General features: G+C 43.0%; 1 protein-coding gene across 9 annotated transcripts in view; it reads right to left on the bottom strand.

Annotated features, from left to right (window-relative positions):
* pde4dip (phosphodiesterase 4D interacting protein) overlaps nucleotides 1–17,439 on the bottom strand; it is a 77,379-nt gene that overhangs the window by 21,408 nt on the left and 38,532 nt on the right. For 5 of the 9 annotated variants that reach the window (XM_005734283.1, XM_005734286.1, XM_005734284.1 and 2 more), the window contains exons 1-20: nucleotides 12,396–15,066; nucleotides 9,801–9,938; nucleotides 9,324–9,443; nucleotides 9,085–9,177; nucleotides 8,699–8,908; nucleotides 8,426–8,584; nucleotides 8,026–8,124; nucleotides 7,692–7,829; nucleotides 7,420–7,599; nucleotides 7,121–7,315; nucleotides 6,783–7,037; nucleotides 6,468–6,633; nucleotides 4,575–4,660; nucleotides 4,271–4,437; nucleotides 3,667–3,964; nucleotides 3,345–3,525; nucleotides 3,042–3,158; nucleotides 1,982–2,435; nucleotides 274–509; nucleotides 77–122 (exon numbers count right to left, since the gene is read on the bottom strand). In XM_005734283.1, coding sequence (XP_005734340.1) covers nucleotides 77–122; nucleotides 274–509; nucleotides 1,982–2,435; nucleotides 3,042–3,158; nucleotides 3,345–3,525; nucleotides 3,667–3,964; nucleotides 4,271–4,437; nucleotides 4,575–4,660; nucleotides 6,468–6,633; nucleotides 6,783–7,037; nucleotides 7,121–7,315; nucleotides 7,420–7,599; nucleotides 7,692–7,829; nucleotides 8,026–8,124; nucleotides 8,426–8,584; nucleotides 8,699–8,908; nucleotides 9,085–9,177; nucleotides 9,324–9,443; nucleotides 9,801–9,938; nucleotides 12,396–13,673 — 4,616 coding nt within the window. In that variant the 5' untranslated portion in view covers nucleotides 13,674–15,066. Of the gene's footprint in view, nucleotides 1–76; nucleotides 123–273; nucleotides 510–1,981; nucleotides 2,436–3,041; nucleotides 3,159–3,344; nucleotides 3,526–3,666; nucleotides 3,965–4,270; nucleotides 4,438–4,574; nucleotides 4,661–6,467; nucleotides 6,634–6,782; nucleotides 7,038–7,120; nucleotides 7,316–7,419; nucleotides 7,600–7,691; nucleotides 7,830–8,025; nucleotides 8,125–8,425; nucleotides 8,585–8,698; nucleotides 8,909–9,084; nucleotides 9,178–9,323; nucleotides 9,444–9,800; nucleotides 9,939–12,395; nucleotides 15,067–17,439 lie in introns of those variants that run through there. The other 4 variants (XM_005734290.1, XM_005734289.2, XM_005734291.2 and 1 more) reach the window with 2 other exon arrangements.

Here is a 17,439-nt window from a genome sequence, read left to right as displayed (position 1 = left end):
CACACACACACACACACACACACACACACACACACACACACACACACACACACACAAAGCTGTAATGAGGACTGACCGGATGGCAAGTAGCTCTGTCTTATCTGGGTTTTCAGAACAATCTCCTGTTTGAAAACAAAGAAAGAGCATCAATATCATTAACTGTTATCTGCACTCCCTGCTCATGAGAAATCCATGGTGTCGTTTGTACTTTCTGAGACTTCGCATCTGGTCTGATTTTAAGGCTGTACAATGAAACAACAAAAACAGACTCACTTCCACCAAATTTGGCATTAACTCTCTGTGCCAGAGCACTGCTCTGAGCTAACTGATCCCTGAAGCTCTGGCCCATGTAGTAGTCGATGTCGTTGGCTCTCAGCAGCTCCTCAAACGCCTTGGTTGTGTCTCCCAGGTGCTGGGTGAGGATGCTGCACACACCCTGACCCTCTCGTAGCCGCTGGCGGAGGTGAGACAGTTCTTTGGCCTGAGCCTGGATCAGTGTGTCGAATTTTCTGCACAATGAAAAGAAAGAAGAATGTAGCACACCTGACAATGTGTAAAATAATACCTGAAAGCTTTTTTGCTTCTTTTATTGTTTGCCGCTGTCTCATTTCATGGTGAAACTCGCCTCACTTTAAGGCAGTGTCGTTGATGTTATTTCCTCTCATCTGAGGATGACAGTTTGGTTCTTCTTCCAGATCTTTGCAAAGTGGTGATGCATCTAAACAACTTTTACTTGTACTATTTGAAATGAAGATCTTGAACTATGCAGTTGTTTACAAACAGCTCCAAGAGACCTTTCCAACTGTAAATCTACAGTTCTTCTTAAAAGTCATTAAAGATGTAATTATTCAATCATTCAGAACACAAAGTCATCCTGATATGCTCATGCCCGTTGCTCACACCTGCTCCTAATTTCTTTGGACTTACTTCCTATGGGGGAAAGATTTCTCTATATATTTTACCTGAGTCAGTGTCACAGTGTTGGAACTGAAGCTTCACTGAAGCCACACAGTTTATTCATAAATGGCAAATGGGGCAGCATGTTCCCAACCTCGTGTTAGTTAATCCCCTCACTGTCAGGCTGCCGAGTTTACATAAAAGCATCCGTGGTTACACTTGATTACTAAAGCTTGATACTGACAAGCACTGTTTAAATGGGTTTTTGCTCATTTTAGGCAATTTCTGTCAATCAAACCCCCCACCCCACCCCACCCCCGACCCCAGCGAGTTCATATTAGGATTTTTTGTAGTGCCTTTTAAAAATTATTTTCCTGGTTTATTTCACCATAAAGTTACCAATAGATACAATTTTAATATATTTGCTATAATAAAGCTATAATGAGCATTAAGCTATTAACATTTTAAAATGTAATACATGTACAGGACAGACTGAGCATAGCTGTGGATAGAAATTTTAAAAAATGTAGAGGAATGCTGTATAAAGCGCTTTATTCAATTCATCCTTATCAGATGAAGGATTTTATTAATGGCATTCAAAAGGAAAATAATCAGTAAAAGACTGAATTACTGAAATTTACCTATATTTGACAACAATAGTAAAAGTTTGATTTAACCAAGTCAGATTTGCAAGCTTGTAGCTTTTTAATGAAGATATTCCTATTCTTCTCCAACAAACGACTGAAATTGGTGATGGGCACTGGTTCTTTGTCTGACAACAGGATTGATCTCTATGCCTCAGGAATTTCCGGAATTTTACATTTTTGGACTACGACAGCTTGGCGTTGTCTGAGGGTCTGCAGAAGCAGACTCTTCCTGGCACTATTTAGGGTAAAAAAGCAGCCACTCTTGAACTGTCAAATAATCTGTTTATATTGATCTGGTTTATGTTCTTGGTGTTGGCACAAACACTCATTGTGTTGAACTGGAAACAAAAGAAACTGCTATCCCACCCCACCAACAAAGAAAAGAGTTAGAAAAAAAGCAAAACAAACAAAAAACTGCATCGCAACGTCTTTCTTACCCTGGCAAGGTGGCAGACACTCCATCCTCTGCCGCAGCCTTCTTTCCACCTTTCATCAGCTGGTCCTCCAGTGCATCCACACGAGACACAAGCCTCTCTAGGTCCTTGTCTGGGTGATGGGGTGAACCTAGTTGACCTCCCTTAGATGACTGCCAGCCCTCATTATCCTCTGCCTGGCTCTGTGAAGCTGATGCCTGGATGGACCAGTTGACCTTGTGGGGTATCGAAGGACCATATTCACTAGAGGTAGAGAGGGAACGGAGGCGGCTCTGGAGCCCGGAGATCACTCCCTGGGAGCGGGATAGCTGTGAGCGGAGGTCCTTAACAAGGTGCTGGAGAGAGGAGGCCTCGTTACCATAACCGCAGCTCTGGGTGGTGGTTTTGTCATTGCTGCTGGCAGGCCACCATTGGGAACCGCATTCCAGAGACGTACACATTTCTAGGTCATCAAACTCTGTCAGGAAACATACAATGTGTTCATCAGATTCAGACTCTGTTTCCTGTGAGTGACACTGAAATATATGATTGAAAAAACAAAGCATCAGTAACATCGGTTAATGTCATCTTAAGGCCCATAGTCTGGGCAGACTACCCTTTCATCCAAATACAACTCTGGCTCTCAAAAACTTTCATGGCAATCACTCAGAGTAGCTTCTATTGATTTGATTTCCCTCTAAGGGGTCAATGAAAACCAAAGCACAGTATAATAGAGCAGCCAGGAACTCTCATTTTACAGGCCAAGGCTTCAGGTCAAAGTTTTGACTAACCATCGAGCTTTTAAGCTGGGAATGCAAACAGTGCTGAGTAGAATGCACTGGACCGTGAAGAGAAGGCTACTGTTTGGCACAAAGACTGCACTTGGCTGCCCTCTGCTGTTTCTATGATACCCCGACAAATAACACTGACGAGATAAATTTCAGGATATTTACAGACATTGTATGATTAGAAACAACTCTTAATAAAACATTAATCAGAATTGAATGACATTACTGATATAAAATTCAAAACTAAGGGTCTCAAAGAACCACAGCGTCTTCTATATGGTGATAATAATACACACCGGGGCTGCTGGTTTCTTCTCTCTCAGCTTCATTTTCACTGCGGCCGCAGGTCTCATAGCCCAGATCCTGGAGGTCTACCTGGATCTGTTTACTGTCCTGCTGCACTGCTGTCTCTGCTGCAGGGATACAGAAGAAGAAGAAGCTTTATTTCATTATGTTTGACACTGCTGGATCTACTATCCTCGTCAACTTCATAGCATTTTTTGGACCATTTTGAGGTCTTATCTTATTATTGACATCACAAATTCAGTATCACCGCCACATTTGTTAAAAGGATAAGTGTGAAGTTTGTGTCCACTCACTGAGCAAGTCCCTGTAGTCTTTGAGCTGCTCGGCCTGAGCCTGCACTGTGGCCTCAGAAACCATTAGCCTCTCCTGCAGCTCTTTGCTTTTCTGCTGCAGATGAACTGCCTTCTCACAAACTGCAGAGGACGCAGTGGCCTGTTGTGAATCTGCGAACAGCTCGCCACCCAGGTCATTGTACTGGTTACAGACAGGGGGGAAAGATCGTGACTGTCAAAAACATTTTTAAACACCAGGTTTTTAAATTGATACTTTCTTGTTTTTAATTTACACCACACCTTACAGAATGGTGCAATAATAGTATATTTAGGATCCTCCCACCTGTGACGATTTAGAGTCCAGTGGCAACGTCTGATGTCTGCTGGCTCTCCTTTTCCTTTGTTCATCATTGCTCTGGCTCTTGGCCTGGGACAGGCAAAGCTCTCCTTCCCAGGCATCCCACAGTTCAGAGTTTTCCTCCTCCTCTTCTTCTTCTATGGTCACATCCAACTCATTTTCATCCTTGTCTTCACCATCCAGTGCATTTTGCTCATCACTCTGTTCACTGGCACACTCCAACCCTCCATTCAGATGACGCTTTACTTCTTCATTCTCTACCTGCAAGCTGAACAGAGCTTTCCTGTAACAGAGGGAGGTTACAATGAATAAATAGATAAATAGCTATATGGATAGATAGACTCTACTGTCCTCTAGTGGCCAAGAATAGATTAGTGTTGTCAGAAAATAGTAAGCTAATTTCAGCTTTGCCAAAAGGTGTCGCTATGTGTAGCTCCGCAGGCTTTGATTTGACAGAGTTTACACCAGATGCGCTTCCTGATTAACTCCAACGGCGATTTGTGTCTTCAGCTGGAATCATATGCATTAACCGTTACACTACTAGAGACAAAACAGACTAATTTGGAGTTTAAAATCTCAAAAAAATGACCTCATCTGTGATACTGAAGAGAATCCTGCTTTCTCCAGCTGAGCCTTCAGCTCTCCCAGCTCTCTCTCAACCAGCCTCTTCTGCTCCACCAGCTGCTTGACTTTGATTAGCCCCTGACTTTCAAGCAGCATGCCGTGGGACAGATTCTTCTCTGGACCTTCAGAACTCTGTACACACGCAGAAGTAAATGAATCAATAATTCTGATCAAATGATTAGAAACAGTACATTGTGCATAATATTTATTCTGCGGGATTTATCTGTACAAGCAAGATGAACAATAACAGCTGAAGGTTGCTCTCATACCTTGGTGTCAGTCTCTTCTTCGTCGATGCTTTCAGTGTATTCAGTGTTCAAATCATCAGCGTCAACATCATCCTCAGCGCTCAGCTCTGCAGGAAGCAGACCAAAGACAACCAAATCAGAAGAAGATCAATCTGCTTTTTCTTTTACTTCAGTTTTAAGCATTTCAGAAGTTTTACAACTGAGTGTGAGACCATCACTTGCTCAATTCTTCTAATATTATTCACCCTCAGAATCATGCTGGTAATTTGTAGCACAGCCTTGTCTAACAGTCTGAGTGTTAGGCTGTATGAGTTTGATTTTCTTGTTTATTGCACTCTGCTGTAGTTTAAAGGGGATTACACTTAAGCCCTAGAATGGGATCCCAGGGATAGTCATATAGTTTAATCCAGAATTTAAAACCAGCGAGAAAGACTTAAAAGACGGATGGAGAAGGCTTAAAAATCCCTGAAGATGACAGGATGTTGAGTGTTCTGAGCCTTGGAAATAAAGTTGTAGCTGACAAAGAGCTAAGGCAGGACTGCCTCACAGTCTATGTTTAAGATGAGTTACTGTTATGAAGACTGGTAAAAAGTAATTATTCATTTTAATATTGAATTAAAATAATGGAAGAAATCTGTATTTACCTCACCAGTAATGATTACTAGCATTACCACAATGTCTGTATTTGCAGATACAAGTAAACAATTATATATTAAGGTATCGGTATGCAAATTTACTAGTATCCAGATCAGATACAGGGGCAGGTTCCTCTTATGTGATTGATGTTTATGTCTATTATTTCTTGACAAATAATGAATTAAAAAAATTAAAGATAAATAAATGTGACCTTGGCATCAACTTAATCTCTATATGCTAAATTTCAAATTATGACATTTATGCATATTAATCAGATGTTTCAGTCTGACACATTTTCACTCAGTGAGGGGGAATGAAGGAGAGATTTTCCTCTGAAAGGTGGACCGTGTGCTTGTGCCACTGTGTGTTTTACGTGAGTTAATACTGAACATTGCACATTAAAGAAGGAAAAAAAGGAGAATTTCAGCTTTCGCAAGTACTAAAGTAGAATAATCTGAAACCTCTGAAATCACAAAGGCATTAATCAGGTACAGTATGTTTATTATTTATTACAAACCACTTTGAAGGGTGTTTGGCTCTGGACGGGGAAAAATTCAAGGAAAAAGGTGCAGAAATGCCTACAATGCAACAAATGTGGCTTCTCGTGGTGTCTGTGCAGACGCACATATATTATTCAGTTTGATACTTCATACTTACTGTGTTCTAGTGTGACATTCGTTCATTTAACAACAACAGCAACAGAGCAACTGGACCAGTAGTTGTTGGAATGCACAGAAGCAAGCATGCAAACTAAATATACACAGTCACTGTGCTAAACACAATGTGGAATGTGCTCAGATTTCCATGATCTTCAGACAGCATGTGACTTGAGTTAAGTATACAGAAATCTCAAACTTGCTGCAAAAAACATGCAAAGGCACACAAACACCATCATATAAAGGTTACATTCTGAAGCGCACACTACCACAATATTTGCAGTTATAATCATAATGATGATGTGTTATTCAAAAAATTTAAAATTAAATGCCTTGCTATCATTTACACGCAAAAGAAGCAGCACTAATTGTGCAAACTCACAATAACTGCACTACAACATTTATAAAGTTATTAAACAAGATGTTCTTTTTTGGGACGCTACAAGCTCAGATCAATATCCATCCGTCCGCTTTCATCTACTTTCCATGTTAGAGTTTCAGCTGATAGATTTATGGTACATATCCCATCACCACAGTGCAGTAAGCCATTCTACAGTCACCGCTCCCCAGTGCTAGAAGTGCTGCTGTTACAGATACTGTCCCATGCTTCTCTGGTGCCCACCTCCAAAGTCAGGCTGCCTGCTGTTAGGCCGGTCACGGCCTAGGACAGGGCCTCTCATTGGGGGGTTATCCTCCTGACCCAGTCTCTCCCGCAGCTCCTGGACCTCCTGGGTCAGTCTTTCCACCAGAGGGAGGCCTGAAGGATCCACCATCTGCCTCTGAAAATCCTGCAGCACAAACAAACATGAACTCACACGCATAGAACTCATGACATGTATATACATACAAGCATAGGCAACATACACACACTATCAGCTTATTAGACAAGAGGTTCTACTATACTCCACAGATACCTTCTGTATTCTCACACACTAACCCTGATGATCTCCTCCTTCACATGCAGAGTCCTGTTGAGGGAGTCTAGCCTTGCAGTCTGACTCCTGGTAAGTTCTTGACTCTCCTTCTCCCTCCTTAGAGCCAGAAAAAGCTCCTCCTGCACTGCCTGAAGCTCCAAAGCCAAGTCTGCTCCAAAGTCAGGCTGTGATCCAAAACCTGAGCTCAGCTGTTTGCGAAGTTCCTGGAGTCTTGACTTTTGCTCAGTTATGACCTCACTCAGGCGGACTGCAGAGTCCTGGAGGGAGAGTGTTGTCAGGTTTTCTGTATATTCAACCTTTTCTTTTCACTCTTGGATTTCACATGTTTTATCTGCTCTACCTTAATATACTGGTCTCTGCTGTTGATGCTTCTGAGGAGATCCTGAACTTCCTTCTGGTGCTCCTGAGCTTGATGGGTCCGGTCAGCCAGTACTTCCTGGAAGAGGCGGTCTTTGAGGTGGAGCCGGACCTTAAGCTCTTCCAGAACATCACCTGGAGCAGACTGGATCTGAGCCAGCAAGGAGCAGCGCAGATCCTGCAGATGAGATAAGAAACAAGAATATACTTATTGGTTAACACGATCCTGGGAATATTTCTCTGCAGGAACATATGTTACTCTTCCTGCCGATCTCTCTCTACCTGAGCCTCCTGTGTGCAAGTGTGCAGTGCCTTCTGCAGCTGGTTGATGATGGCATCTCTCTCTCTCAGGATGCAGCTCTGCCTCTCCTCACTCTCCTGCTGCTGCCTCTGGACGTTCCTCCAGGCATCACACACCTGCTCCAGCTCCAGAGCCTTACCCCGCAGCAGTACTTCCAGGCTCTGATACAGACACAAACATTCCAATAAGGAAGCAAGATGATGCAACATACTGCCAAGAAAAAAAGATGAGTTTATTTTGTGTGTCCTCTTACAGTGATGGTCTCCTCATTGCTGGCCAGGACGCAGCGCTGTCTCTCTAGATCTCTCTCCTTTTCTCTGAGCAGCAGCTGCAGGCGACGAGTCTCCTCGTCTTTCTCCTCCATGCAGCGGAACTTCTCATCCACTATTTTCTGCAGGGTTTGTGGAAATAAAGTTGTTTTAACCTCCATCTAACTAAAATGACATGTGTTAAAATCTAAACCCACAAACTCAACCATCTTAGACTACTAACAATTAACATGATATAAAGGAGTTCACAGGACATGTTGTGTTGGTCTAATTGTTTTGGCTTTTGTCATGTGTTGGCGAGCGTACTGCTGTGTTTACCTCCAGAGCTCTGTCTCGCTCCTTTATACGCTGGCGAAGTTTCTGAAGCACAGAGTCTCTTTTCTCCGTTGGATCCTCCAGGAACTCACAGCAGTCCTGCTGGACAGCAAACAGACCGTCAACTGCAGAGTAATTACAATCCTACTTATCCACAAAGACAAAATAGAGCTTGAATGGAGCTGAAGTTTTCAGAAAGCGTCTAGGGGCTGTGAGAGCAACTGCAGCTCATCTTACTTTTAGTTTTGTCGTTCTTTGCTCAGATGCGGAGCATTTTAAGCATTAGTCATGTGCACTTCTGTGTTTATTATACAATATTGACAAGAATGAGATCTGTTTGTATTTATTATCGTCGAACATGATGGTTTGTTTACTGTTTACAGACTGTTTGATTGTGTCCAACCTCCACCAGCTGTTCTTTGGTCTTCAGGGAAGCCTTCAGGTCGCCGATGATCTTCTCTCTCTCCTCCTTTTCTCTCTGTCTCTCTCGCTCACCCTCTCTCAGTTGCTCCTCTCTCTCCTGGAGAGCTGATCGAGCCTTTTCTAGAGCTAGCTGCAGCTCCTGAGTGTCGCGCATGCACGACACGATAAAGTGAAAAGAACCACGATGCAATTAAAACAAAGAAAAGAAGAATGACGAAAACACCCTCATTAAAAAAAGAAGTCATTTTCTCACCTGGTTGTGTCTCTCTGCCTCCCTCTTGTGTTCCAGCGACCCCTGCAGCTCTTTCTCTAGTCTCTCCAGGGCCCGGTTCAGGTCCTCCTGAGTCCTGACTGCCTGACACTGGGCTCTCTGTCCAGCCTGCAGCTCCAGTTGAGCTTGGAACAGAGAGGCCTGCAGAGCCAGGACCTCACCCTGACCTCTAATAGTCTCTGCACCAGACGCCTGCAAGTAAAACCAGTCAGGGAAGAAAGAAAGACATAAAGGGCAGGTGAGGAACCAAACAGGAATGAAACTCAACTCAACTCTGAAACGTGTTTTTATTGTATGCTGAAAACTTATTTTAGATAGGCAGCTTGGTAATTAATAAAACAGAACTGTGCTTTGTGTGGAGGACCAACCTGCAGCTGCTGCAGCTGGTTGCGGTTGGCAAGCTCTTTGAGTGAGCACAGTGTCTTATTTTGCTCCTCAATCACCCTGTACAGCTCTGCAACCTGCACAATCAAAGGCACAATTCATGTGTGAAACTGTGGGGTTTTCAGCACTTCCACCTCTGACCTTACTTTCATTCTCTCTGCAATGCTCAGATTTTGAATTCCCTCCTTTATCTACTATCAAGCCTTATTTATCACTACTGTACCTCTGCCTGTTTGGAGTTTACAGTATCAGTGAGGTTCTGGATATTTCTCTCCTGTTGCTGGGCATCCTCTTGGGCCGATCGCAGCTCAAGCTCCATTTCACCTAGACGCTCCTGCAGCTTCTACATACACACAAACACCCAGAACAAAATTCCACATTATCTGGAATATATTACGGCATGTGTTTGTATGTTTTCACCCACAGTCCAAAGACATGCATGTTAGATTCATTAGCAATTCTAAACTAGCTGTAGGTATGAATGTAAGTGTGAATGACTGTCTGTCTGTGTTGGCCTTGCAAAACACCAGCGATCTGTCCAGGGTGTGCCTTGCCATTGGCCAAATATTAGCAGGGATAGGCTTCAGCTCTCCTAAGAGCTGTACAAGTGGATATTTTGACAGTGTCATGTTTCAAGTTCAAAGTATATGAAGGCAAAAAGAAGATGAAGCTGTAGTTTTGGAGACTGGTGTCTTTGTACCTGGTTCCTCGTCTCGCTCTCTCTGATCTTGGCCTGTAGTGAGCGCACCTGATCCTGGGCCTTCTGCAGCTCGCCAACACACTGACCTGCAGCACTCTCATAATAACTGAGCTGACCCTGCTGATTGTCAATCAATCGCTGAAAAAGAGACAGGAGGACGCATGACAGATTAGCCAGTGAGGAGAATGTGTTAGTAGATTATGATGAGGTATGGCGATGAAACAGTACATTTTTATCATAATACTGATGATTGATGAATACAGTTGTTAAGTCTTAACATTTGTTGATTACAACGTTATAGTAGCAGTCTGATTAGTCTGCTTTTCTTTGCATCCCATGTTACGAATGTATACTTGTGGGTTATTATGAGCTGTGACAAACCTAAATTTAAAGTTTGGTTCTTAACCAAGGATTAAAAGTTATAGTCCTCCAGATAAACACAGTCTTTTATTATTGCTGCAGCTGTTGTGTGGATGATGGAGTGAAAGTGGAAAGTGATGTCAGCTTGGTGTCGGATGGCTTCCTCTGGAAGTGGGTGTTGCCATAGCAGCATTTTGTTGACTTCCTTGTTTTTGTTTTTATGAGACTGTAATGATGTGATGTCACTCAGCCCTTGGAGACATTAGCTCTGTGCGCAGCCTTTTCTACAGTCATTTCAGCTGTGTCCCAGAGCAACACTGTGTCAAGCAGTGTGGTGAAAAGAAAGAAAGCGTAAACCAACTGGATTTGTACCAGAGGAACGATCGCTTCATTTTCTATATATTAACGAATTACACTAGAATGGGGCTAATATTTACATCACTATGTTGTCTGATTGAATTAAATAATCTGATATGCAACATAATGCAGAATAAGATACTTGTAGGGGCTTAGAAATTGTGTCATCCCCAGTTCATTTCTGAAATGTGTTTTAAAACAACAGTCGGGAACATTTGAACACTGATTTCTGGTCAAAACCATTAATCAAATCCTACATACACTAAAATATACTTTTCCAAGGCCCTTTCAATAAATGTGAAGCAGATCCCCCCCCACAAACATGGTCTCAGTAGTCAGGAATTTAACAACAGAATTCCCCATTTGTGAGCCTTTGGACATTCTGTATTGTAGTAAGCAAGTATCAAATAACAAAAAAAAAAATCACAAGATATTTTCCTGATTTGACTCGGTGAGCCTCGTATTTGCTTCAGAAAACAGTATTTTTTTTGGGGGGGTGTGTTTGGGAAGCTCATCTTGTAACCGGAAGGTTGCCGGTTCGATCCCCAGCTCTGTCTGTCTTGGTCGTTGTGTCCTTGGGCAAGACACTTCACCTACCGCCTACTGGTGGTGGCCAGAGGGGCCGATGGCGCGATATGGCAGCCTCGCTTCTGTCAGTCTGCCCCAGGGCAGCTGTGGCTACAACTGTAGCTGCCTCCACCAGTGAGTAAATGTGAGAGTGAATGAATAGTGGAATTGTAAAGCGCTTTGAGGGTCTCGAAAAGTGCTATATAAATGCAATCCATTATTATTATTATTATTTTTGTATGAACCTAGTCATAAATCGCACTGTAAGACAGCTGCTCTACATCTTTGGAGGCCAGAGAGTGATGAGCCAGAACAAGACCCAGAAAGCTTCTAACAGTTCTGCTGATATTACACGTTGAGTACTTTACCACAAGGGTACAGAAATCTCAGCAAAATAATCCAGAGTTTAGTTCTATGAATGACATATTTGTTTCTTCATTCCTGGACTAATGTGTGCACTGTGCAGTTTTGTGTATTGCATTACAATAGCCGTATATGTTTGACAATAATAGACTATCACATAGCTGTTGTGTGTCTGTACGCTCCTTTCAGACTGAACCACATTTTAACTGTTCATTAACATGACAATAGAAGTTATGAAGCTGCAGTAGACAGAAGAGCCTTTACAGAGCGATGGCTGCAGACCTTGGAAACGGTTTCCATAGCAATGGAAGGGTCGCTAAGATACCGTAAAAGAGGGTTATTTATGCTTCCTTTGAGGGTAATCAAGGCGGTGAGTGTGTTCAGCTTTGTCAGCAGTGGAGGAGACAAGCAAGAGAAGATTCAGAGGGGTCTGACCTCACTCAGTGTGGATGCTGGTCAGAAATAGTTCGCTTTATTCTGACGCCCCTACATCTGATTCTAATGTGGAGCAAATCTGACACTTGTCCCCTAGTTTGTACTCACTTTTTTTGATAAAAAAAATAACTTCAGTGATTGTAATAGGATTACACCTGGGTTTTAAATTACTACCTATAATCTTCCTACAAAGTTCTCCATATTATTATATTATATTTATTTATATTTTTTTATTTATATATAGTGTGTTTTAGAGTTTGCAACTAATTTAAGGCTGTTTACAGCTGCAAGAAGTCAGCACTTTGACTGTAAATAAGATTTTAAAGCAACCCAACCCTGACAAGTATTTTATAAAGTGCAACCCCACAGACTATTGCACCTTTCTCAAGCCTGAGAGGCACCCAGATCTTTAGGCTTTGGAACATGCTTCCCATTAAAAAGCTATAACTATTAATCCTGCAAATTGAATGAGCTACGTTAAAGGCCATCCAGTATCCAAGGCTTCTGATGTACCTGCTGAAACTGAAATGGCCCACACAGAACATAATCATCCATCCACTGCTCCTCCATCTCTTCCAGCTCAGCCTGGAGCTCCTGTTGGGGACATGGGGTCACGATCTCTGGTATACTGTGGTGGGTGTGCAGGTCACAGTCTGCTGTCTCTGCATAGGGCAACCTCAGTGATAGGTGCAGGGGCAGTGACAGGCCTCGCTCCGGTTTGGTTTTGACTAGAACTGGGATCTTGCTGCCCCTTCGGGATTTCACTGGCCGGTGCTCACAACCCCGCAAGAGGGTCAGCATCATCTCAAACCCAGACAGGAAGCTCTCACATGGGGTCTTGTCCCACTGAATGTCTCTTCTCACCATTGCCTCACTTCCATCTTTCTCTGGGTCAGTTTCTTCCTTCTCTTTATGATCTAAAGGAAGACAACTGATGTCCACAGTGGTGTTGAGAGACTCCACAGATGATGCAGGACTGGAACTCTTCTGCTCACAAATGGTCTTTTCAGGTTCCATCCCAGCAGAAGGTGACTCAAAGGTGATGGCTGTATCAGCTCCAGGGCTTCTGGCCACAAACTCCACTTCCTGTGTGGCTGTTGAGCAGCGGGTAGTTGGGCCGCAGGATGTGCTTCTGCGCCCGAGCCTTCTAGGAACCTTACATACAGCCTCATAATCAGAATCAGCAACTCGAAGTGCAGCACAACCCCTACATCGCCTCTGCTTGTGACCAGAGAGGGAGTCTGCTCCTGTGCACTGGTGGAGGTGGTGGTGGTGGTGATGATGGTCCAGGGTAGGGTATTCCTTATCAGCCCATGACTCATACACGGAGAAGGTAAGATCGTCCTGGATCATGTCGGAGTATCTTACATCCTGGAGTGATGACAGATCCACCACAGGAGTGTCTTCAGACGCCATCTCAGTCACGACTCTGACACTGGATGGAGGGGGGACCACGCTGCACTCCTCTGAGTTGTTCTTCCGGTACAGGCCTCCAATACACTGCCTCAGCCGGTCTTTCTCGAGGAGTAGCTTGTGGAGACGCTCCAGAGACAATGCCTCCACTCGGGCAATCACTGTATCAAAGCGGTACATGCGGTCTAACATGAAGGTGCACTTTGAGCACGCAAACTCACCACGGCCATCCCGGGTCAGCTCACGGCCCAATGCGTGGGAAAGCAGCACCTGCAGATTGAGCTTGGCTGTTGGGTGGAAAATCCATCTGCGCTGGTTGCCACAGAGCTCACGGGCACAGATCCTGCAAGTCTCCTTCATCTTTACCACATCTAGCATCACAACACGTGGCGAACGGATAATACAAGAGAGCTTTAAAAGTCACTTCCTTTTGATGCATGTAAGAATTTCATTGCAGGGCTGGATAAAAGATGATGCTTCTCTCCCGAACTACTATCATTTGGTGTTTTTCCAAGTTATCCATTACATGGATAAAGGAGGAAGATGAATTCAGAGTCCAGAGTCAAATCTAAACCAAAGTGAATCTTGGGCAGAAATGTTTTATGATACTGCAGGAAAACAAAGAGGTGGCAGTCTATTCAGACATTTCATTTATCTGTTTTGTCAGATCAAATAAAGGCAGACTCGTTAATGGAGACAAACACACTGCAGCAGCATCGTGGCCACGTTTCCCTGATTACTCAAACCTTTCGATCGGGCTGGTACGTCTGAGCAACGTGATCAGCGCCTTTAATTCAGCCGAAGACATTTCCCCTCGGAGCGGATGTGAATGAATCTTCTCTGTCATGGGTTTCACTTCCTTGGTGGGGAAGCACAGACGTCTACTCAAATCTCACTCCTGCGCTGAATTTCAACCCTGCCGTTTCCACCTGAACGATCCCGTTAAGTGTGTCACAACAGCGGCTTTTTTCTGCCTTTGAAATCAATGACGTCTCTTTATATGACAGCATCTCTCTGCCGCAGCTGCTGCCAGGTAACAACCGGAAACGAACACGGAAACAAAACGCGATTTCCTTCCTTAGTCAGCGATTTGGATGTTCCAAGGTTTACCGGCTCCCGTCTGCGTCCCCGTTCAGCTGTGTCCACTACATCAGCGGAGGCTGTCAATCGTCCGGGTGCTTTCAAAACGAGACAACGAGGCAACGCGGACCGAAACCGAAGATCGTGTGTCAAAGAGAGGATGTCTCACTCTGATGCTCGAAATAATCTGGTGTGCCAATCCCGGGGAAATCTGCCTTTTCCCTCTTGTGACACTAGTCCACTTTACTCAATTAATCTGGCCACAGATGTGCTATGGACACAGTACAACTTTGGTAATAGCGACTACGACGGCAACGAGTTTCACTACTGATTTCTTTTCGACACCAAAAGCCCATCAAATTTTTTTTAACACAGTCAAATCAAGCCAAATTATTTTTTTGGTGTCTTTCTGTACTCTGATGTAATATTAAATGTATCTCCTGGATATGTGTAGTTAAACCAGTAGTTTTTAATAAATGAATTCCCCCCCCAGTCCATATTATCAGCGTCAGAGTGGGACCTCGTGTAGAAGGCAGGACTGAACCATTTTCTTGGCTCGGCTGAACGGTGGGGTGGGGTTGGTGAGCCCTTCCCTTTAAATCTAGTGACTGTCTTTCAAATGAAATTTCTGGATTTCTTCAGGCAAAAGATGAGGCCTCACTCACTCTTACCGTAACCGTCAACATAGAGGAATGGTCAACATAAACATTTATGTTTCTCTGTAAGTAAAAGTTCCTATGTTAACAAATGTTAACAGTAAAACTGCAGTGCAGATGCAAGGTAAACAGTCTGTTCTTACACTTACAAAAATAGTTTATTTTGATTGTGTTATTACTAATGTAAAGTCATCCAGTCATAAAATATTAGTAATTTTAACGTAGTCGCTGCTCATTTGTATTGTAAAGAGATTTTTTTTTTTTTTGAACGATAACCAAACGTTTTAATATGATATTTTGATCTCTCCATGTTCAAAATGACGAAATATAAAACTAAATAAGGTAGGATTTCCCCTCGGAAAATCTTAATGTCATTTACCGTTTTTATTTGGCTTTTAATCATGTTCGTGGAAATCTACAAGCAATCAAATGGCAGTAGCAAGGACTAACACTACATATGATGTTCCATGTGCAAAACCTTCTGCTAATTCCCTTTCAGATCATCCATATTAAATCAGGGTGTGACCGCTTGTTTAATTAAAAATCTTACTTTTCATTTCCAGCTTGTGTGTTTGGATGTGTCAATAAAATTAGCCCTGTGTGTTTTCCATCAGGTTCATTAAATCTAAATCTAATCTCTAAATTGTCAGCATGGAATGAGTTCATGCCTTTCCCAGGGGCACACACTCCCAGTCTGGCCTTGATATGTGTGTCACACAGCATGAAGGGGGAAAGGAGGGAGGCAAATGGGCTCTGTTATTTCTCTGGAATTGATGTCAGTGAATCACATGACACTTTAATCAAGAAGCAGCCCACTGTCCTCCTCTTAAAAGAAGCCCCTCCAACACGCACACACACACTTAAAAAGCATCATCCATCTTTCCTTATTGAAGCAGGCTAGCTGTGTTGTTGATACAACTGCTCTCACATGTGATTTATTTTCCTCAGAGTGTGTGGGCCAACACAGAACTCTATTTTGGCCCTTGCTGCATCTACATTTGTCACCCTACAAGCCACTAGAGACACAACACTAAAAACTGATCGGCTAGAATGAGGCACGCAATCAAAAATCCATTAATCCTAATCAGAGATAAGTACCAAACAGTGCTGACAGACTGCACCCGCTGTTTACTTTTTTCTAAGTGGCAGAAATACCAAAGGGTGACAGCAGAAAATGAACACTGATGCAGACAGAACAGATATCCCCGCCCAATTTTTCTCTCTCAGATGTGTCAGTTGTTGCTGTGCTAGTTAAACAACCGATTCCTTCTGTGTGTTGAGCCGCCAGGAAAAAATGATTTAATCATAACTGGTACAGATGAGGAAAATGAGACTATATTTGCAGAAATATACTGCACATATGACATGACTCTGCACTGACACTGATCCTTGCTGATGCTCTTTAAGGAACTGTGCCTCCTAATTTTAGAAAGAGAAACATAAGCCTTTGTTCCAGCTGAAGATTAGGATACAATAGTAAGTGAAACAGAAACTGACTGGAACTTAAAATAGGGCTAAGGCTGGAAAACACAATAACTGGGACCTGCAGATGGACGGTGACCCGACACTCTGACAAGACACAAAGGGAGACTGAGAAATTATCTACATACAAGAGTGTGATTAGGGAAGTAGAGACAGCTGCGGTAACAGCAGAGACAAATCAGGAGTAATGAAGAAGGGGAAGCAAAACTGAACGCACAAGAGACACAGGCTATCAAAATAAAAGAGGAAGCATAAACAGTGAGACAGAGACAAAGACACATGAACCTGACAAAGAGGAGACAAAAGAAGCAGGATAGGAAATAACTATATAACTTGGACACAGAAAGACAGAGGCCAAAGACAACTACAAGAAACACGAGATGAGGGACTGGCAAAATACGATGGAAAGTATAGAACTCGACACACAGACAGAAAGAGGAGACGAGACTGCCTGCATACATGGGACACTAGGGAGGACACAGGGATGAGACGAGTCTGGACATGAAAGGGAACCAAATGAAACAAGGAACTGAGAAGTAGAAACATGAATAGACTAGGAAACAGTGGAAATACTAAACTAGGAAACTAAACAGTGAAAACTAGAATGTAATCATAATTAAAACTGTTTTTTATATAGCACTTCTCTACACAACTTGCTTCATTCACACAAACACTTTTCCCCCCTCTATGCTTTTTCTACCTAACATTCACACACTCATTCGGCATGCAGACTGGCGCACGCAGAGACTGAATCACGAGCTTCTGAGTGATACGTGATCAGCTCTGCCACCTCAGCTACAGCCACTCCAGAGGTGGATAAGGGGAATATATACTCAGATCATAGGGAAGAAAACTAGGACTCATGTCAGTGTTTGACAAGAAAATTTTTTTTCAAACAGTTAAAATGTTTTTGTTTTATTTTAATT

This window comes from Pundamilia nyererei, unplaced genomic scaffold (genome assembly GCF_000239375.1).
Source record: "Pundamilia nyererei isolate P.nyererei 1_Seehausen unplaced genomic scaffold, PunNye1.0 scaffold00057, whole genome shotgun sequence".
Classification (NCBI taxonomy): domain Eukaryota; kingdom Metazoa; phylum Chordata; class Actinopteri; order Cichliformes; family Cichlidae; genus Pundamilia; species Pundamilia nyererei.
This window is presented reverse-complemented; position numbering and strand designations above follow the sequence as displayed.